The sequence below is a fragment of the Accipiter gentilis genome, chromosome 35 (assembly GCF_929443795.1).
Source record: "Accipiter gentilis chromosome 35, bAccGen1.1, whole genome shotgun sequence".
Classification (NCBI taxonomy): Eukaryota; Metazoa; Chordata; class Aves; order Accipitriformes; family Accipitridae; genus Astur; species Astur gentilis.
In genome coordinates, this window is record NC_064914.1 from 10,094,762 (window position 1) to 10,114,788 (window position 20,027).

The following is a 20,027-nucleotide window of genomic DNA, read 5'->3' on the forward strand; positions in this document are numbered from 1 at the left end:
GCATGGGGGGGGGGGCTTGGAGGGGCCCCAAAGGGGTTTTGGGGGGGCTGAAAGGGTTCTGGGAGGGGCTGAAGGGGGATTTAGAGGGGCCCAAGGGGGGCTGGGGGCACTGGGGGGGCATTTGGGGGGCTGAAGGGTTTGGGGGGGGCATGGGGGGGGCTGAGGGGGGTTTTGGAGAGGTGGGGGGGTTGGGGGGGATTTGGCGGGGGGGGCTGAAGAGATCTGGCGGACACTGGGGGGGCTGAAGGGGGTGGGGGGGCATGGGGGGGTCGGGGGAGATATGGATGGGGGGGGGTCGGGGCTTCGGGGGGGCTGACGAAGGCTCGGGGGGGGGGTTGAGGGGCCCCGGGGGGGGTCTGAAGGGTCTCGGGGGGGGGGTCCCGGTTTTGTTTTTTTTTCGGGTGGGTTGTCCCGCTCCGGGGGGGGGGCTCTCACCCGGCCAGGCCGCCGAAGAGAAACTTGACCGACTTCGGGGAGGTCTTGGGCCTCTCGGCCGCCGGTGTCGCCGCCATCGCGGCCGGGACCCGGTACCGGGGCGGGGGGGGGGGGGGGGGCACAAGGACCCGGGGGGGGTCCGGAGCCGGCGGCGCCCCAAGGTGACTCGGGGAGGGGGGGGGAAGGTGTGCGCATGCGCGACGCGGCTGCGCGGGGCCGGCGGGAGGCGTGGCCGTGCAAAGGAGGGGGAGCGGTCTCGCCTGGAGGGCGGGGCGTCGTCTCGCTGGGGGCGTGGCCCCGCGTTGAGGGTGGGAAGGCGCGGTCTAGCCGGGAGGCGTGGCTGAGCCGGAGGGGGCGTGGTCTGATCGGGGGGGGGGGCGTGGGCTAAGAGGGGAGCGTAGCCCCGCGCTGGAGGCGTAGCTTGATCCAATAGGGAGGTGCCGGGGGGCGCGGCCTAAGGGAAGGAGGCGGGGCCCCGCTGAGCGCATCTCCCCGCCCTCCCGCCTCTCATTGGCTAGAGGTGTTTCGGCGGGAAGGATGTTTGGCAGGGATTGGTTAGGGAGTGGGCGGGCTTTAGGGAGGTCTTGTCCTTCTCTCGCGAGAGCCTACCGGGCGCCGCCATCTTGCGAGGCCGCCGGTTCTGAGAGGAGGCGACGGCGGCGGGAGGGGACGAGGCCCTGGCCTGGCCGGAGGGTCCCCGTCCCCGTCCCGCGATGCCGCCGGGTGCCGGAGCCGCCGCTGGTGCTCAGCGCCGTTCTGTTGCCTGTCCAGGCCCATATCCGAGCGGTGAGCGCCGGAGGGGGGTATTGGGGAAGGCTGGGAGGTACTGGGAGGCATGCAGGGGTGTCCTGGGGATACTGGGAGCACTGGGAGATACTGGGAGGCACCGTGGGTGTACTGGGAAGCGCTGGGAGGCACTGTGGTTATACTGAGAGGTACTGGGGAGTACTGGGAAGTATTTTGGGGTGCATCAGTCGGCACTGGGATCACTGGGACCCCCCCCCCCCACCAAGTACCAGTGACTGGTCCTGGCTGGAGGTTACTGGGCAGGTACTGGACCCCAACACCTCCCTGGAGTTTGCCGATGTCCCGGCTCTTTTCGGGGCCCCCCCCTTCCCTCCCAGGGGCTGCTGGTAGGTGCCCCCCACCACCAAACACCATGACTCCCCCCAGACCACCCACCCCCCATATTGGGGTGTCCCCACGGATACCGGGGTCCCCTGCAGCCCCTCCCCTGGTTTTTGGGGGTCTTGGGGGGGGGGGGGTGGAGGGTCTCTGAGGGTTTTGGGGGGGTGTCCTAAAATGGGGTGTGTGTCCCCCACCCCACCCTGAGGTGCTGGGGGGTGACAAGGGGGGGTGGGGGGTGACAGGGTGTCACTGTCCCGCAGGTGACAAGGTGATGCAGCACCTGGCGCCCATGGGTGATGCGCGTGGCACTGTGGGTGGCGGGATGATGCTGTGCCACGGGTGACGCTGACACCGTGACGGGGTGCCACGAGCGACGGGGTGACCTGGTGTGCAGTACCACGGGTGACCGGGTGACACTGCGACACCATGACCGGGTGATGGGGTGACACCGTGACCAGGTGACCTGGTGGCGGGGTGATGGGGTGCCACAGGTGATGGGGTAACATGGGTGAGAGGGTGATGGGGTGACACTGTGACCTGGTGACCGGGTGACACTGTGACACTGTGACAGGGCGCCCCAGGTGATGGTGCCACGGCTCAGTGGCTGCCCGGACCCTCAGCCGTACTCTGGCAGGAGCAGCCGCAGAACGTTCCCTACGGGAAAGGTATGTTCTGCCCCATGGTCACCCCACAGCTGTCCCATAGCTGCCCCACAGCTGCCCCGCAGCACAGCCATGCCGCTCCCATACGGGCTGGCCAGCCCCATAGCCGCCCCACTGCCCTCCAACCTGCCCCACTGGCCGTGGCCGCTCCACATCCACCCCTTAACCTGCCCCACAGATTTCCCACAGCCACCCCCTGTGGCTGCTCCACAGCTGCCCCATAGCCATCCCTCACCCTATAGCTGCCCCACTGCCCTCCAATGTGCCCCAGCAGCCCCGTGCCACCCCCACACCTACCACCACCACCCTCTAACCTGCCCCACTGGCCATGGTTGCCCCATAGCTGCCCTATAGCAGCCCCACATCATGCCCGTAGGGTTCAACGAGCTTCACCGCCACCCCCAGCCCTCGAGCCTGCCCCCTGCAACCACAGCTGCCCTATAACTGCCCCACACAGCTCAACCACCCCCACGGCAGCCCCACAGCTGCACTGTAGCTGCCTCACTGCACTGGCTTCCCCATCCCCTACCCCACGTACACCCCATAGTGACCCACATGGGGGGGGGCAGTTAGGGGGCCCGAACACCCAGGTCCCCCCCATACATGGATGAGGGTGGCCTCCTTCCGCCCCACGGCCTAACGGCCACCGCAACCCGGACACCCGGTTCCCGCCGTGGGGCGCGTCCAGGCCCCTCCCCTCCCCCCCGTGTGGAACCCCGGCGTCCGGCCCCCCCCCCCCCCCAATGAGTCAGTGCGGGGGGGGCGGGAGGGGGGGAGGAAGCGCCGGAGCCGCCGTCGCTGCCCTTATAAGGCCTCGACGGCGCCGGAGCCGCTTCCGCCCCGCCCGGGTCCCTGCCTCACATCCCCCCTTTCTGCCCCACAACCTGCCCGGAGACCTGGGCCGCTGCCCCATGTTGTCACCTGGGTGCTGGGGGCTCTGCCCCACATCACCCCTCACCCCACCAAGACCCCTGGCTCCCTGCCCCACATCACACACACACACACACCCCCCCCAGACGCCTGGGTCCCTGCCCCACGTCCTTCCGTGACCCACCCCAACTTCTCAGTTCCCTGCCCCACATCTCCCCACATCCTTCCCACGTGCCTGGGTCCCTGCCCCACATCACCCCCTGTGCCCCACAACCCATCCAGACACATGCACGTCCCTGCCCTGCGTTTCCCCCCCCAACCCCCCCCATCTCACACCTGTGTTCCCAGCCACAGCATGTCTGCATGTCCTGCCCTGTGTCCACCGTGAGACACCCCCCCCCCAGCCTCCCAAGTTCCCCCCTGCCCCCCTTTTAGTCCCCCCACTTCTTTCCACCCTGTAGCGTACCACAGCCGCTGTGCGGACCCCCGGCTGACCCACACTGCCACAGCCGCAGCCTGTGGGGATGCCTCCCCCCCACCCCCCCAAACGTGTCCCCCAATAAAGGCCCTTCCCCCCAAGTTCGGCTCCTGTGGGGTTTGGGGGGGGGGGAAATGACGTGGCTTCACTCCTGCCCCACAGTGGACTATGACCCCTGGGGTGTGGTGCAGCACCCTTGGACCCGGGTGACCGGGGACGCTCCCCCACCCCACAAACACACACAGAGGGTGGAGCCCGGCCCCACGCGTCTGCGTCCCGGCCCCACGCGGCCCCACACATTCACAGCGATATTCCCCACGAGGCGTCTTTTATTGCTGCCGGCAGCGGGGGGGGGGAGGTGGGGGCAAGGGGGCTGGGGGTGTAGGGGTCCTGGAAATCCTGCTGGTCCCTGGGGGGTCCCGGTGGTCCCTGGAGGGTCCCGGTGGTCCCGGGGGGGGTCCCCTCAGTACTGGGAGCGCCGCAGGTGATTGGCCATCTCGTAGCATTTCTTGTTGACGCAGCCGCCGTGGACGCCCTCCTTCCCCATCACCAGCACTATCGCTGCGGGGGGGAGGGGGGGGGTCAGCGGGAGAGGGGTGGGGGGTGACCCCCACTTACACACCGGGAGAGGGGGTCAGCACCCAGGGGTGGGGGAGTGGCATTCCCTGTCCCCAAGATGGGGAGGGGGGGGGATTTGGAGGGGGGGGGGGAATTTGGGGACACTTTGGAGGGGGGGAGGGATTTGGGGACACTTTGGAGGGGGGAGGGGTGACAGGAAGTGGGTCAGGGGTGATGGGGTGTGACCCGAGGGTGGGGGGGGGGGTGTGCTGGGACACAGGGGGCTGAGGGGGGGGTTCCACGGGGTGCTGTGGGGTGTATAGGGAGCCATGGGGGACTGCGGGGGGGGAAGTGGTGCCGGGGGGGTGGGCAGGGTGCTGGGGGAGATGCAGGGTGCCACAGAGGTTGAGGCAGGGGGGGACGCGGGGGGCGCGGCGCTCACTCTTGTTGGTGATGGTGGCGGTGATGTTGAAGGTGGGGGCCCCGGCGGCGCTCTTGGTGCGCAGGTCCATGCTGTGCTCGCCCTCCACCAGCAGCGAGTCGCGGATGACGGAGCAGCGCAGCCCCCCCCAGCGTCAGCCCGTTCACCAGCAGCGGCCCCCGCTCCTTCCCCACCAGCGCGTTCACCTCCGCCGCCTGGGGCGGGGGGCGAGGGAGGTCAGGGGGCCCCTGCCGGGCCCCCCCCCAGCCCGCCACCCCCGCGGGGCACCCGGGCGTCCCCGGGACGCTGGTGCTCGGGCTGACGCCCCCCAGGGGGGACCCCGGTGTTCGGGACCCCCCTTGTTCGGGGTGACGCACACTGTGCCCCCAAAGGACCCGGGCATCCAGGGCGTGACCCCCCCCCCCCCCCCCCCCCCGGGGACCCAGGTGTTTGGACACCCCCGTGACCCCCACCCCCACCCCCCACGAGGGACCCAGACATTCAGGGTGCCCCCCCCCCCCCCCATAAGGCACCCGGCATCGGGGACGTGACCCCCCCCTGTAAGGCACCCAGGTGTGCAGGCTGCGACACCCCCCCCCCCATAAGGGACCCAGACATTTGGGACCCCCACCCCCCCACCCCACCCCAAGGCACCCACGTGTCCGCATACACCCCCCAGGGTGTCGTCCCCCCCCGGGCACCCAGGCGTTTGGGGACCCCCGTGCCCCCCAAAAGGCGCTCAGCCGATCGGGGTGTGACCCCTCCAATTAAAGACCCGGACACCGGGGTGTGACACCCCCCCCCCCCCCGCCCCATAACGGCCATTCGGAGACCTTCCCCCCCCCCCCCAACTTCCGCCCCCCCCATTTCCGCGGGGGTACCCACACATCCGGGGACGGGGGGGGAGGGGGTGCGCGCGCCGCCCCTCCCCCACAGGAAGCCCCGGACGCCCCTCCCCCACGGGGAAGTAGCCACATTCCGCGCATTTTTTTTTTTAAAGCCCCCCCTCTCTCTCTTTTTTTCTATCCAGGAGACCCCATTAAATGGGGGGGTGTCGTGGAACCACGTGGGGCAGCGAGCTTGGAACTCCTGGGTCCCCTCCCCAAAATTCTGCGGGGGGGGAAGGGGGGCACGGGGGGGCCAGCCGGGCGCCTGAGTCGTTCCCTCCCGAACCCCTGGGCGTCGTCCCCCCCCCAAGTTTATTGGGGGAGGGGGAGCAGCCAGATGCCTCAGCCCCCCCGCCTTGTCCTGGGCGTCCCCCACGCCTGAGTTCCCCCCAAAATCCAGGGGGGAGGCGGGGAAGGGGGGTTCCGGACCCCGGAGTGCCCCCCCCGGCTCTCTCAAGTGGGGGGGAGCGGGGGGAGGCCGGGCCACGCTGGCAGCCTCCGCGTTTTTCTGCCTTTTTTGTCCCTCCTCGGTGCCCGTCGCGGGTGGGGGGGGGGGGGGGCGCGGCGGGGGGGGGGCGGGTCAGGCCCCGCCCCCGCCCCCTCCCCTCCGAGGGAAACGGGCGGGAAACGCCTTCCCTTCCCCCCCTTCCCCTCCCCTCTCCTCTCTCCCTGTCGCGATTCCGCCCTTCCTACCGTGATATTAGCGAAGGTCTTGCCGGGGGCGGCCGCCCAGACGGCGGGGGTATCGCGATAGCCGACGATAGCGGCGTCTTGGCAGGTCCCGTCCGCCAGCAGCGTCTCCACGTACGGCGCCCACCCGCTCATGGCGGCGGCGGGAAAGGGAGGGAGGGGGCGGAGCCTCGGCCAGGGAGGGGGCGGGCGGGGCCTCGCGCCGCGGCAGCAGGGGGCGGGGCCTCTGCTGGAAGGGCTCTTGCGCCTGCGCGGTGCGGCCGGCAGCCGAGCGGCGGGACGGGCCGGGCGGCCGCGCGGCGCGGCGGCTTTCATAGGGGCCGGGGGGGGCGTGGTCCGGGAAGGGGCGGGGGCACGCCGGGCGAAGGGGCGGGGCTTCACCGGGGCGACGCCCACCGGCGGACGGCGCGGGGCGCGGGGGGCCACCGCCTACAGCAATGGGGGGGCGGGCGACCCCCCCCCCCCCCGTTATCGTGACACACCCCCTCCCCCCGTTATCGCGACCCTTCTCCCGTTCTCGTGACACCCCCCCCCGCCAAGTGCGGCTGTGCCCCCTCCCCTTCCCCCCCTCCCCGTGCAATGGGACCCACGTGCACCCCCAACATGGGGGGGGGAGCTGGGGGTCTTGCGGGGGGAGGGGGGGTCAGAGTGGGGCTGGGGGGGTCACCGGGACCGGGTGCACGGGAGGACATCCCCCCGCCCCCTCCCCGTGCAAAGGCCTCGTGCAAGGAGCCCCCCCCGTGCAACAAGCCCCTTGTGCAATGCGACCCCCCCCCCCTGCAAACCCCCCCTTGTACACCCCCACCCCCCCCCCCCCCCCCGTGCAATCGCCCCCCCTTGTCGCGCGCTCTCCCGCGCCGGCGGGGCGGGATTTTCCGGGGGGGGGGGAGGGGGGAGGGGGAGGGGCGGCGGTTTCACTTCCTGCCCCGCGGGGGGGGGGGAGGGGCCCCGCGGGTCGCTTTTGGGGAGGGGTGGCGGGGAAGGACCGGCAGTTTTGGGGGGGGGGGTGGGGGGGACGGACGACACGACGGACACCCAGGAGTTGGGGAGGGGGGATCCCAGGCTGGGGGGGGGCCGGGGGGGGCACCCAGGAGCTCTTGGGGGGGCCCCGGCGTCCGGGCCCCGCCCCCCCCCCCCCGGTGAGAACTTCCCCGGGAAGTGGTCAGAGCCGCTGCCCCTCCCCCCCCCGGCCCCACGGGGCCCACAGGACCCATCCCATCCCCCCCCCGGCCCTGCAGGGACACAGCCCCCCCCCCATCCCCTGTGGGCTCCGTGGGGTGACAGCCCCCCCAAAAAAGGGACTCAGATATCCGGGTCCCCCCCCAAAAAAAAGGGACCCCGGTGTCCTGGTGACACCCACCCCCATTCCCAAAAAAGGGACCCAGGCATGGGGGGGGGGGGGGGGGGGAGCCTCGTGTTACCGTGTCCTTTCCTCGAGACCTTTGGGGGGGCTAAAAATAGTCCCGGGGGGGCGGGGGGTGGGTATAAATAGGCCCCGGGGACCCCCCCGGGGGGACACGGCCCCAGACAGAGCCAGCACCCAGTGAGCGAGACCCCAGACGGCTGGGGGGGTCCCTGTGTGTCCCCCCCCCGGACACCTGGGGGTCCCTTGGGGGGGCGACGGAGGCGGGGGGGGGTGTCTAGGGGAGAGGGGGGGCACCCCTGGGATGGGGGGGGTCTGGGGTCGGGTCAGGGTGACCCGGAGCCTTGGGTCCGTCCCCCCCCGACACTTGGGTCCTTTGTGGGGCGTTGGGGCGGGGGGGGGTCTGGGGCCGGGTCAGGCTGACCCCGACCCCCGGGTGTCGTCCCCCACGATTGACCCCCCCGCCCCCCTCCCCACAGCCATGTCCATCCAGAAGATCGTGGCCAGGGAGATCCTGGATTCCCGGGGGAATCCCACGGTGGAGGTCGACCTTCACACCGCCAAGGGTGCGTAAGGGGGGGGCCGGGGGGGACATCGGCGGCCGGGGACCTCGGGGGATGTGGGGGGACACGCTGGGGACGCGGGGGGACCTTGGGGTTGCGGGGGGGTGGGGGGGTGTCGAGGACGCGGGGAGGGGGTCATGGGGACATGAGGGCGCGGGGGTGACGGTCCCCTGACCCCCCCCAGGACGGTTCCGGGCGGCCGTCCCCAGCGGTGCCTCCACCGGGATCCACGAGGCCCTGGAGCTCCGGGATGGTGACAAGAGCCGGTACCTGGGCAAAGGTGGGGGACGGACCTGGGGGGTGGGGCTGGGCACGGCCAGGGCCCCCCCAACCCAACCAAAGACCCCAACCAAGTCCCCAAGAGCCCGCAGACCCTAACTGGGTCCCCCAAGATCCAATGAACCCCCCCCCAGTGACTCAACAGGGTCCACCAAGACCCCCTGGGACCCAACCGGGTCCCCAGTGACCCCCCCCAAATGACCCGACCACATCCCCCAAGACCCCCGGGACTCAACCAGGTCCCCCCAGATCCCACGATGCCCCCCCCCGTGACCCAACTGGGTCCCCCAAGACACAATGACCCCCCCCAAATGACCCAACTGGGTCTCTCAAGACCCAACTGGGACCCCCCCCAAGACCCAAGAACGCCCCCAAGCCCCCTCCCACCCCACCCAATGTCCCTCCATTGGCGCGGGGGGGGTATGTGTGACACCCCCGGGGTCGGAGGTCGTGCCCCCTGACCCCCCCCGTCCCCCAGGTGTGCTGAAGGCCGTAGAGCACATCAACAAGACCATCGGCCCAGCTCTGCTGGAGAAGGTGCGTCTGGTCCTGGGGGCGGTTGGGGGGGGTGGTTGGGGGGCGGTTGGGGTTGGTTGGGGGTCTGACCCCCAGCCCCTGACCCACACCACCCCCCCTCCCCAGAAAATCAGCGTGGTGGAGCAGGAGAAGATCGACAAGCTCATGATCGAAATGGACGGCACCGAGAACAAATGTGAGCTACTCTCCCCCTCCCCCCCTGTGACCCTCCCCCCCCCAGATGGCCGGCTCCCCCTCGCCTCACCCCTCCCCCACCTCTTTCCCCCCACAGCCAAGTTCGGGGCGAACGCCATCCTGGGGGTGTCGCTGGCCGTCTGCAAAGCCGGCGCGGCCGAAAAGGGCGTCCCGCTCTACCGGCACATCGCCGACCTTGCCGGCAACTCTGACCTCATCCTGCCCGTGCCGGTACCCGCCCGGATGCCGGGGTCCCCCCGTGGGGGTGGGGGGGGTTGTGGGATTTGGGGGGGGCAGGTGGGTTGTTGGCTTTTGGGGAACATTGTTGGGTTTTGGGGAGCCCGGTTGGGTTTGGGGGGGGGGGGTATTGGGTTTTTTGGGGGGGGGGAGGTGTTGTGGGTTCCACTAAGGTTTTGGGGGTGGCTTTGGGTTTTAGGGAGCATTGGCTGGGTTTAGGGGGGTTATTGGGTCTTTGGGGGATCCCACTGAGGGTTTTTGGGGTGTCAGTTGGGTTTTGGGGACCTTGGTTGGGTTTGGGGGGTGTTATGGGGTCTTTCAGGGGGGGTTGGGTGTTCCCACCAAGGTTTTTGGGGTGTTGTTGAGTTTTGGGGAGCATGGTTGGGTTGGGGGGCGTTATTCGGTCTTTGGGGGGGGGTCTTTGGGGGATCCCACCGAGGTTTTGGGGGGGTGTTGTCTGTTGGGTTCTGGGGAACGCAGTTGGATCCTGGGAGGCATCGTTGCGTCTTTGAGGGGTTGTTGGGTCTTGGGCGGTTGAGTCTTTGGGGGTTCATGGGGTCTTGGGGGTGCGGCTGAGTGTTGGGAGGGTCGCTGGGTCCTGGGGAGGACCACGGGCGATGGGAGAACTCCCTGAACGCCCGGGTGCCTCATCGCCCGCCAGGCCTTCAACGTGATCAATGGCGGTTCCCACGCCGGCAACAAGTTGGCCATGCAGGAGTTCATGGTGCTGCCGGTGGGCGCCACCTCCTTCCGGGAGGCGATGCGCATCGGCGCCGAGGTCTACCACAGCCTCAAGGGCGTCATCAAGGCCAAGTACGGCAAAGATGCCACCAACGTGGGCGACGAGGGCGGCTTCGCCCCCAACATCTTGGAGAACAACGAAGGTAGCCGGCGCCCGGATCCTCGCCCACCCATCCCCCCCACCTTGGGTCGGGGGCTCGAAGCTATTTATAGCTGCACACCTCCCCCCTTTCCCCCCCGGGGTTGGGTTTCGGGGTCAAATCCAGAATTAGTCACCGTGGCCGTAACCGGAGAAAGGCTACGGGGGCAGCGGGGGAGGGGCGGGAAAGGGCAGGAGCCCCGGATGCCTGGGTCCTCCGGGTGGGGGAGGGGGATGGGGGGGGCGGGGGGGGGGGGCACACCCGAACGCCTGGGTCCGCTTGGCCAACAGGAGGGTTGACGTGGGTCAACGTCGAGGTCTTCGTGGATGGGACATCTTGGGTTGGCTATCGTGGTTCATGGGGGGGGGGGGGGGGAGGAGGGTTTGGGCGGGATGGGGGACCCGGCCGCCTGGGGGTCCCTGCCCCCGCCCCCCCCACCCCCCCCTCTGACACGGAGAGGGCGCCCCGTAGCGCTGGAGCTGTTGAAGGCGGCCATCGGCCAGGCCGGGTACCCTGACAAGGTGGTCATCGGGATGGACGTGGCGGCCTCCGAGTTCTGCCGCGAGGGACGCTACGACCTCGACTTCAAATCCCCCCCCGACCCCAAGCGCCTCATCACCGGCGAGCAGCTGGGGCAGCTCTACCAGAGCTTCATCAAGAACTACCCCGGTGAGGGGGGACTGGGGGGGCACTGGGAGGGACTGGAGGGAAAGTGGGAGGTCTCTGGTGCTCGTATGGGGTTGGGCATGGGGATAGGGGAGGAGAAACGGCCTCCAAACTGGGGTTGGGGGGCACTGGGAGAGACTGGGGGGACACTGGGAGGGACTGGGAGGACACTGGGAGGGACTGGGAAGGACTGGGAAGAAGGCAGGTGGCGGTTCTCCAGTGGCACATATCGGGCTGCGCACGGGGCGGGGGGACAGCCGCAGGGCGGGAGGCGGCCCTATCCCGCAACCGGGAGGTGGCCGGTCCCTACTGGTCTATACTGGGAACCGCCACTCCCGCAGTGGTGTCGATCGAGGACCCCTTCGACCAGGACGACTGGGAGGGGTGGCAGCGGTTCCTGGCGCAGGTGGACATCCAGGTGGTGGGGGACGACCTGACGGTCACCAACCCCCGGCGCATCCAGCGCGCGGCCGAGCTCCGCGCCTGCAACTGCCTCCTGCTGAAGGTCAACCAGATCGGCTCCGTCACCGAGTCCATCCAGGCGTGAGTCCTCGTGCACAGCGAAACCCTCGTGCGAAAAAAACAGAAGCCCCTTCTGGAAAGCCCCCGCTGCCAGGCTCCTCGTGCGAAGGCCTGTGTGCTGGGCACCACGGGAAAATCCCCTCGTGCAAGACTTCCCTCGTGCAAAGCCCTTGTGCAAAACCCTCACGCGAGACCCTCACACACGGCCCCTTGTGCAAGGACCCAGTGTGGAAAGCCCCTTTGCGTGAGGCCCTTGTGCAAGAGATGCCCTTGTGAAAAGCCCTTGTGCAATATTTCCCTTGGACGTGGTCCTTGTGCAACACCCCCTGTGAAAAGCACTTGTGCAAAAACCCTCGTGCAAAGCCCCTTTGGGCGAAGCCCTCGTGCAAGAGATCCCCTCGCGCGGGGGCTCCCTGCGCCCGACCCTCGTGCGAGCCCACCTCCCCGTGTCCTCCCCCCCCACACCCCGATTTGTGCCCCCCCCAGGTGCAAGCTGGCTCAGAGCCACGGCTGGGGGGTGATGGTGAGCCACCGCTCCGGCGAGACCGAGGACACCTTCATCGCCGACCTCGTCGTGGGGCTCTGCACCGGCCAGGTGGGTCCCTCGTCACTGCCCCCCCCCCCCGTCACTGTCACCACCCCCTCCCCTCGTCAGCCCCCCCCCCCCCCGACATCCCCTCTGTCCCCCCAGATCAAGACGGGCGCCCCGTGTCGCTCCGAGCGCTTGGCCAAGTACAATCAGCTGATGAGGTGAGGGGTCCCCAAATGTCCGTGTCCCCCCCTCCATGTTCCCAGACATCCCTGTGCGTGTGTCCCCATTTCTCCCCCTCCCTTGTGTCCCCCCAAGGGGATGTGGGGGGTCCCCAAGCCCGTCCCCAGCCCCTGGGGACTGTCCTTGTCCTCGTGCTTTGTCCCCCCAACCCCCCACATCCCCTCTGGGGCCCTCCCGGGGGCTGTCCCCAGCCCTGGGCCCCCCCAGGTCACCCTCACTGACCCCACGTGCCCCCACTGACCCCGTGTGTGTCCCCCCAGGATCGAGGAGGCACTGGGGGACAAGGCCAAATTCGCCGGGCGCAAGTTCAGGAACCCCAAGGCCAAGTAGGACCGGGACCGAAGGGGGCTGCCGTGACCCCCCCCAGGGCCACCACATCCGCTCTGGGAGCCACCAAGTTCTCCCCAGGGGCCACCACATCTGCCCCGCGGGGGGGCACATCTAGAAATCTCCCCAATAAACGCTCCGGAGCACAACAAGCCCCGATTCGTTATTTTTTTAGTGGGGGAGGGGGGGGGGGGCACGATGACAGGACCAGGGTACGGGGGGGGGTGTCTGTGTGTCCCCGCCACGTGACCCCCCTAGAACAGACACAGTGACACAGATGGGAGCTGAGGCGCTTTATGAGCCTCCCTCGGATGTCTGTGACCCCCTCTTTGTTAAATACCCCCCTGGGGGGTGCAGCCCCCCCCACCCCTTATGCCGAGGTCCCCCCGGCCCCCCCTTCGTCCTCCGCCTGCCGCAGCCGCTTCTTGGCCCGGATCTCGTTCATGGCCTCCTCGATGGAGCGCGTGTCCCGCTTGTTGGCCACCGGCACTGGGGGAACACACACGACACGGGGAAGGCGGGGTGAGGGGGGACCCCGGCGTCCGGGAGCACCCAGGACCACCCCCCCCAACCCCACCAGGTGGGGGTGTCCCCAGGGAAATCCTCCCCCCCCCCCCAAAAAAAGGACCCAGGTGTGCGGGCTCACCACAGCCATAAGCCTTGTTGGCCTCCATGGTGCGGGCGGCGGCTTTGGCGGCGTCGGAGCCAATCAGGTGCCGGTATTTGTCCTTGTAATCGTTGGGGGGGCCGGGAGGGGCGGGGCCGCGCTCAAGCTCCGCCTCCTCCTGCTGGGCCGCCAGCTCCTGGGGGCAGAGTGTCACCGACAAGCCACGCCCACAAACCCCATCCAGCTCCACCCTCCTTCCACAAACCACGCCCCCTTTGCAGACAGCCCCACCCACTCCTAAACCCACCCTACCCTATGATGGGCCACGCTCAGGGCCACACCCCGCTCAACCCACTGGGGACACACCTACACAAACCACACCCCAACTGACCCCCACCCCCTGCCCGTGTCAGCTCCCCCTCGAGTCCCACCCCAGCTGAGCCCCACCCTAGCAGCCCCACCCTGGCCAAGCCCCGCCTCCCCAGCCCCACCCCCATTAATCCCCACCTACCCGGAGGCGGCGCCGCTCCCCCGCCCGGGCGGGGTCCCACTCCTCCCCCCGCCGGTAGGCCTCCAGCTCCTCGTCCGACGGCGCGAACTCCTGCGCAAGCGTCAGCTCCCGCCCGGACACCGGCGTCCCCCCAGATCCCCTCCCCAACCCGCACCCCACCCCTGCTTGGGACAGAGGCGGCCCCTCCCCCTCCCGGCACACTGAGGGCCCCACCCCACCCCCACCGAGTCCCCTCCCCATCACCCCCCCCAGTGTCCCCCCATTTTCCCGCATCCCCTCCTCGTCCCCCGAGATCCCCTCCCTGTTGCTCCCCCCCTGTCCCCCGTCCCCAACCCGTGTCCCCCCCCATCCCCTGGGGTCCCCTGTCGTCCCCCCCCACCCATGTGTCCCCCCCATCACTGTCTCCCACCTTCTTGAAGACCATGACGTAGCGACTGTCCTCGTCGTCCCCAAAGGAGAAGGACGTCAGCCCGGCCACCTCCGCCACGTCATGCCTGGAAGGGGGATCAGTGTCATGGGGACACCCCCCCCCCACTGTTCCCTGGGGCTGCCCCGAATGTCCTCAGGGGGGCCCTCACCGCCCTGTGAGGGTCCCCAACTTCCCCATGGTGGAGCTGCCACCCCGGGGAGCTCCTCTCCTGTACTCCCAGTATCCCCAACATCCCCAGCCAGTGTCCCCCGTGTCCCCCCCCCAGTATCTCCACTGCCCCTCAATATTCCCAGTGCCCCCCCCAGTGCCTCTAGTGCCCCCCTCCCTGGGTCTCCAGCGCCCCCTCCCAGTATCTCCAGTACCCCCCACGTGTCCCCCTCACAGAATGCTCCTCTCGATCTTGTTCATGGGCTGGAAGCGGCGTCGCGGCTCCCCACTGGCCTGGATGAACTGGGACACCTCCTGCTCCATCTGGGGGGGACCCAGGCATCAGGGGGGGACCCAGTGTCAGGGGGTAACACCCAGGTGTCCAGAGGGGGACCCAGGGGTCTGGGGATGCACCCTCTCCCCCTCCAACTCACCCTCTTCCTGAACTCGACCTTCTGTCGCTTCTCCTGCTCCTGCAGCTTCTTCACCCGAGCGGCTTGTTCTGGGGGGACAGGGGGGGGTCAGGACCCCTGGGTCCCCCCTGCTGCCCCCCCCTTGGGGTGGGGGTGAAGGGGGCGGGGCCAAGGGCCGGCGGGGGGGGGGGGGGGGACAGCTGCAACCCCGGGGCTTCTATCAAGGCGTTTGGGGGCGGGGGCCGGGTAGATAGGGGCGGGGCCAGCAGCACCTCTAGATACCCATAGAAGGGCTATGGGCGTGACCAGGGATCGGGGGCGGGGCCAGCAGCACATCAGGGATCTCTTCCTAAAGAGCTGGGGGCGTGGCCGCGCACGTGTGGCCGTGGCCAGCAGGAGCGCCAGGTGTCTCTCAGGACAGCGGGGGCGTGGTCAACCAGTCTAGAGGCGTGGCCAGCAGCGCCCCAGGGTGTCTATCAAGGTGATCTGGGGGCGGAGCCCGCCGCGCCACAGCGCGCTCTCCGAAGGTGGGCATGGCCATACCCCCAGGGGCGTGGTCAAGCGTGACGGGAGGGTCCCGGGGAGAAGGGGCCGGGACGCGCCGCCACCGCCCCCCCCCCCCCCCCCTCCGCTCCCGTTAGTTCCCGCCCCCTCCCCGGTACCCACCACCAGTGCCCCCCGGGTCCCCCCGCGACCCCCGGCCCCGCTGACCCCTCGCCCGGCGCCGCGCCTCCCCGTCGGCGGCAGCGGGCGGCCGCTCCATGGAGCTGAGGATGGAACCGAGGAGATCCAGCTCCGCCATCTTGGGGGGAGCCGCCGCGCGCCACGCCCCCGCGTCGTTGCGTCACCGCGCCGCGGGGGAAGGCGTGGCCTGGCCGAAAGGGGCGGGGCGCAGCTCAGAGCGGGGCGGGCGACAGAGGCGGAGTCTGGCCTCAAAGGGGCGGGGCCTGCCCTTAAGAGGGGCGCGCGTTCCTCTCGGCGGTGACTGCTCGCTTAAAGGGGCAGGGCCGCGCCCCCCACGCGTGTCCACCCCCCCCGTGTGCCCACCCCCCCGCCGCACACACACCTCGCTTTTTGAACTCCCGCTTCCTCTTTTTTAATGGAACTTTGTACAAAGGGCCCGCGCGGGGGGGGGGGGGGGGGGGGGCATGCAGGGAGGGGGGCCAGGGGGAGGGTACAGGAGCGGGGGGAGGGCCGTGGGGTGGCTCTGCCCCCCCCCACCCCCCGACTCCCCCAGGGAGGACCCAGGCGGCCGGGTGCGGGGGGGGTCTGGGGGGGGCGCACTTGGCACCGGAGATAAGGCGAAGTCCGTGGGGGTTGGGGGGGATTGGGGGGAGGGTCTGCCCCGGATGCCTGGGTCCCCCGTAGGGGGGGGGGGAGGGGAGCCCCCCCCCGGACGCCTGGGTCCCCCGTGGGGGGGTCATGAGGCCAGGCCCCGCTTCTGTAAACTGTCCCCCTCCTTGCTCTGCTTCAGCTCCTCCATCCTGGGGACACACACACAAGGGGGGGGTGTCAAGTTCCGTGGGGTCCCCCGCGGCCCCCCCCCCGGCAGTGTCACCTGTCCCCGCTCCCCCCAGACCCCCTTCTCCATGTCCCCCCGTCCCCCCGTGTCCCGCACCGGTGGCGGCAGCGCCGCAGGAACCGCATGATCTTCCGGGCTGCCTGGTCCTGCTTGATGGTGAGGAAGGTGCCCCTGGAGGGGGGAAAGGGGGGGAAAGGGGGGGAAAGGGGGGGAGGGTCAGGACCCCCACAGCCCCCCAGCCCCGAGCACCCCCTCACCCAGTGTCACCCCTCCCCAGCACCCCCGTGTCCCTGTCCCCAAGCGCCCAGTGTCCCCAGTCCCCCGCCACCCAGTGTCACCCAGTGTCCCCAAGCACCCAGTGTCCCCACTCCCCCATCACCCACTGTCACCAGTCCCCCACCACCCAGTGTCACCCATCCCCAAGCACTCAGTGTCCCCAGTCCCCCATCACCCACTGTCACCCAGTGTCACCAGTTCCCTGTCACCCACTGTCACCCAGTGTCCCCAGTTCCCTGTCACCCATCCCCAAGCACCCAGTGTCACCCAGTGTCCCCAGTCCCCCACCACCCAGTGTCACCCATCCCCAAGCACCGTGTCCCCAGTCCCCCATCACCCAGTGTCACCCAGTGTCCCCAGTCCCCCACCACCAAGTGTCACCCATCCCCAAGCACCCAGTGTCCCCAGTCCCCCATCACCCACTGTTCCCCAGTCCCCCCCAGTGTCCCCAAGCACCCAGTCCCCCCAGTCCCCCACCCCGCGGGTCCCCACCGGAGGCGCGGGGGCAGGCTGGCGGGGGGGGCGCGGGGGCCCTGCTGCAGGCGCTGGTGCTCGCGGTGGCTGCGGTAGCGCTGCTGGATGAGGACGGCCGCGCGCCGCCGCCGCTGGAACCGCTTCTGCTCGGCGTAGCTGCGGAACTTGCTCTGGATCAGGATGGCCGCCTGCGTCATCCGCTGGTACAGCGCGAACTGACACGGGGGGGGGACACATGCCTCAGCACCCACAGGCGACGCCGGCCGCCACGGGGTGCCCCCAGCCCGCCCCCTCCCCCCGACCCAGGCACCCCCGTTACCTTCAGAGCGATCCAGGTAAGCTTGTGGGGCAGAGAGAGGGGGGTTAACGGGGGGGGTGGGGGGTCCTGGGGTTTTTGGGGTCCCCCCACACCCCGTTACCTGCTTATACTTGCGGTAGCAGCGCTGGATGACGGCGGCCGCCATCTCCTGCTGCTCCTTCAGCCTCCGGCCCTGGTGGGGGGAAAGGAAGGGATTTTGGGGAGGGGGTGTCAGCGGCGCCACAGGGGGTCCCGGGGGGCTTGGGGGGGCCCCCGCGCAGGGGCTGACGCACCCGGTACTTGCGGAAGGCGCCCTGGACGAGGCGGGCGGCCTCGTAGAGCTCGTGCTGCTCCTGGTCGGAGAGGGTGAGGAGGGCGACGGCGCTCTCCCCCCGCGCCCCCCCCGAGGCGTTGAGGAACTCGGCCCAGCCGGCTGCCGAGGGTGGGGGGGGTGGCCGCTCGGGGACCCCCGGGGACCCCCGGGAGGGCGCCTCCGCTCTGGTGGGTGGACACATGACACAAGGGGGGGTCAGGGTGCAGGGTGGTGCACCCCACCCCCCCAAGGATTGTGGCGGGGTGTGGGGGTCAGCGGACACAGGGATATGGGGTTTCCCCCAAACCCGGCAGGCACCTGTGGGGGGGCGTGGGGAGGCGGTCGACGCTCTCCAGGTAGGTGGCCAGCCAGGCCATGGCGGCGCTCAGCCCCGGCGTCCCCGGCGTCCCCAGCGGCCCCCCCGCCGTCGCTGGGCCCCCCCCCCGCTGTCCCCGGGGCCCCCCCCGCTGTCCCCGGGGGCCCCCCCGCTGTCCCCGGGGGCCCCCCCGGCGCCTCCTGCTTGATGCGCTCGGGCGTGGCCTCGATGATCTGCTGGGCCAGCGTCACCACCTCCGCCTGGGGGACACACAGGTGACGCCAGAACACTCGGGGAGGGGGGTGTCCCCAACCCTGGGGGTGGGTCACTGTTACCTGCAGGGCGTCGTCGGCGTCGGGGGGGCTGGGGGGGGGCGGCGCCCAGCTCTCATCCTCGGGGGGGCCGGGGGGGCCGGGAGGCAGGGGGACAGAGGCCGGTCCCTCGGAGAGCCCCGAGGGGGAGGAGAGGCTGCTGGCCGTGCTCAGCCCTGGGGGGGGACAGGGGGGCGGCTTTAGTCCTGGGGGGAGGATGGGGACACACCCAGGGGACATGCGGGGGCTGGAGGGGGGACAGGGGACATGTTGGGGGGGGCGTGGACACAAAGAGGGTTGGGGGGGACAGGGGACATGGGGGGACACCTGGGGACAGGCTGGAGGGAACCAGTGACAATTTAGGGGGACATGGGGACACGGTGGCAGTGGCTGTATGGGTGTCAGGGTGACCAAGAACACAGAGGGGATGCGGTGACGGTAACCACACCAAGGTGACGGTGGCCAGGAGCGGGGAGGGGACATGGTGACAGTGACCACACCGGGATGACGGTGACCGGGAGCAGGGAGGGGACGCGGTGACGGTACCATACCTGTGTCAGGGCTGGCGGAGAGTGGGGAGGGGACGCGCAGGCCCGGGAGGTGACAGCGCGGGGACGCAGGTGACAGCTGCGGCTGCAGCTCCTCCAGGCGGGTGACAAGGGCCAGGTGGCCGCGGGCACGGGCCAGGCCCAGTGGCAGCCTCCCCAGGGTGTCGGGGACGGCCAGCGCCCGCCGGTCCCAGCGGCACAGCCGCTCCGCCGCCTCCCGGTGACCCAGGGCGCACGCCCACATCTGGGGACACGGTGGCACCCCGTCACTGAGGTCCCCTTGTCCCCAAGAGGCCTCCCCCGGTACCCTCAGCCCTGCCCCTGCCACCACCAGGCACCCCGTCTCCTCAACCACGCCATCTCCCCACCGTTGCCTCCGTCCCCACCATGTCCCCACAGCGTCCCTGTTGTCTCCACCCGTCCCCGATGTCCCCACCCTGTCCCCTTGTCTCCCTCACCAGGGGGGTGCAGGAGAAATGGTCCACATTGAGGGGGTCGACCTCCTGCTCCAGCTCCAGGCTGTCGGCCGCCAGCGCCCTGCAGGGACAGGAGGGGACACGGCCTGGGGCATCACAGGAGGGTCCCCATCCCCGTCCCCATCCCCAGCGTGTCCCCAGCTCACCGCCAGCGCCGCAGGGCCTCCACCAGGCCGGCGTAGCCCTGGGCGGCCGCCAGGTGCAGCAGCGTCATCCCGCGGAAAGTGGCCCCGTGGGCCAGCGCCGTCCCCGATGACGACGAGGTCCCCGATGATGACGACGACGACGACGATGACGACGATGTCCCCAGCCAGCCTGGCCGCACCATCATGGCCTCGCAGACGGCCACCACCCGCGCCTCGAAGGAGGACCCCGGCCCCTGTCCCCATGGAGACGTCAGGGGACAGCACGGGGGAGGATGGGGGGGTGACAGGGGACGCTGGGGTCATTAAGGGAGACCAGGGGATTCCAGGGGACACGGGGGATGTCAGGGGACACTGAAGGTGGCAGGGGACATGGCAGGGGATATTGGGGATGTCAGGAGACGGGGAAGACACCAGGGGATTTTAACGGACATGGGGGACACCGGGGGACAGTGGGGGGAACACTGGGGACATTGGGGGACAGCGGAGACATCAAGGGACACCAGGGGATTTCAAGGGACACAGGGGGATATCAGGGACGTCAGGGGACAGGGGGGGACTGTAAGGGATGTGGGGGGACCCTGAGGGATGCCGCGGACACAGGGGGAAAGACCCAGGAGTCTGGGCGGGGCCCTCACCTGCTCCAGGGGCGTCTCCGGGGGGGCTCCCCGTGGCGGGGGGGGCACCACAGGGGGGGCCAGGGCCCCCAGCCGAGTCTCCAGCTGCTCCAGCCTCTCCAGGATGGACAGACGGAACTGGGCCTCTGTGGAGGGGGCAGGGGTTGAGCGGGGG

The 20,027-nt window shown here is 70.1% G+C and overlaps 5 protein-coding genes across 7 annotated transcripts in view; 2 read left to right on the plus strand and 3 right to left on the minus strand.

Annotated features, from left to right (window-relative positions):
• The window catches only part of TRAPPC1 (trafficking protein particle complex subunit 1), an 8,256-nt gene extending 5,718 nt beyond the window's left edge, over positions 1–2,538 (plus strand). The window contains exons 6-9 of the mRNA XM_049792555.1: positions 444–527; positions 1,038–1,221; positions 2,135–2,228; positions 2,468–2,538. Of these exons, the coding sequence (XP_049648512.1) occupies positions 444–527; positions 1,038–1,221; positions 2,135–2,228; positions 2,468–2,538 (433 nt within the window). The remainder of the gene's footprint in view (positions 1–443; positions 528–1,037; positions 1,222–2,134; positions 2,229–2,467) is intronic.
• CAMTA2 (calmodulin binding transcription activator 2) overlaps positions 1–20,027 on the minus strand; it is a 49,502-nt gene that overhangs the window by 24,686 nt on the left and 4,789 nt on the right. Inside the window, 12 exon segments of the mRNA XM_049792556.1 lie at positions 15,947–16,042; positions 16,177–16,251; positions 16,849–17,045; positions 17,150–17,170; positions 17,250–17,321; positions 17,422–17,626; positions 17,749–18,017; positions 18,093–18,244; positions 18,620–18,860; positions 19,075–19,153; positions 19,239–19,471; positions 19,874–19,998. Coding sequence (XP_049648513.1) covers positions 15,979–16,042; positions 16,177–16,251; positions 16,849–17,045; positions 17,150–17,170; positions 17,250–17,321; positions 17,422–17,626; positions 17,749–18,017; positions 18,093–18,244; positions 18,620–18,860; positions 19,075–19,153; positions 19,239–19,471; positions 19,874–19,998 — 1,733 coding nt within the window. The 3' untranslated portion in view covers positions 15,947–15,978.
• ENO3 (enolase 3) lies at positions 1,053–12,737 on the plus strand. 3 transcript variants are annotated; one of them, XM_049792602.1, is made up of 13 exons: positions 1,057–1,221; positions 2,135–2,228; positions 7,972–8,058; positions 8,240–8,335; positions 8,813–8,871; positions 8,977–9,046; positions 9,143–9,276; positions 9,944–10,166; positions 10,635–10,832; positions 11,171–11,372; positions 11,838–11,946; positions 12,043–12,101; positions 12,384–12,602. In XM_049792602.1, the coding sequence occupies exons 3-13, from the start codon at positions 7,974–7,976 to the stop codon at positions 12,451–12,453; spliced, it is 1,305 nt and encodes a 434-aa protein (XP_049648559.1). In that variant the 5' UTR covers positions 1,057–1,221; positions 2,135–2,228; positions 7,972–7,973; the 3' UTR covers positions 12,454–12,602. The 3 variants fall into 3 exon arrangements, with proteins under 3 accessions (XP_049648558.1, XP_049648559.1, XP_049648560.1); XM_049792601.1 differs by lacking the exon at positions 12,043–12,101 and having other exon boundaries at positions 1,053–1,221; positions 12,384–12,737; XM_049792603.1 differs by lacking the exons at positions 1,057–1,221; positions 2,135–2,228; positions 12,043–12,101 and adding an exon at positions 7,424–7,672 and having other exon boundaries at positions 12,384–12,737.
• PFN1 (profilin 1) lies at positions 3,886–6,419 on the minus strand. Its single transcript, XM_049792621.1, is given in 4 exon segments — positions 3,886–4,134; positions 4,574–4,691; positions 4,693–4,767; positions 6,133–6,419. Coding segments are annotated over 4 exon segments (423 nt in total). The 5' UTR covers positions 6,265–6,419; the 3' UTR covers positions 3,886–4,036.
• On the minus strand, positions 12,802–15,417 carry SPAG7 (sperm associated antigen 7). Its single transcript, XM_049792613.1, has 7 exons — positions 15,270–15,417; positions 14,580–14,647; positions 14,381–14,469; positions 13,978–14,062; positions 13,569–13,658; positions 13,097–13,253; positions 12,802–12,939 (listed from the first exon to the last, which is right to left on the minus strand). The coding sequence occupies exons 1-7, from the start codon at positions 15,358–15,360 to the stop codon at positions 12,821–12,823; spliced, it is 699 nt and encodes a 232-aa protein (XP_049648570.1). The 5' UTR covers positions 15,361–15,417; the 3' UTR covers positions 12,802–12,820.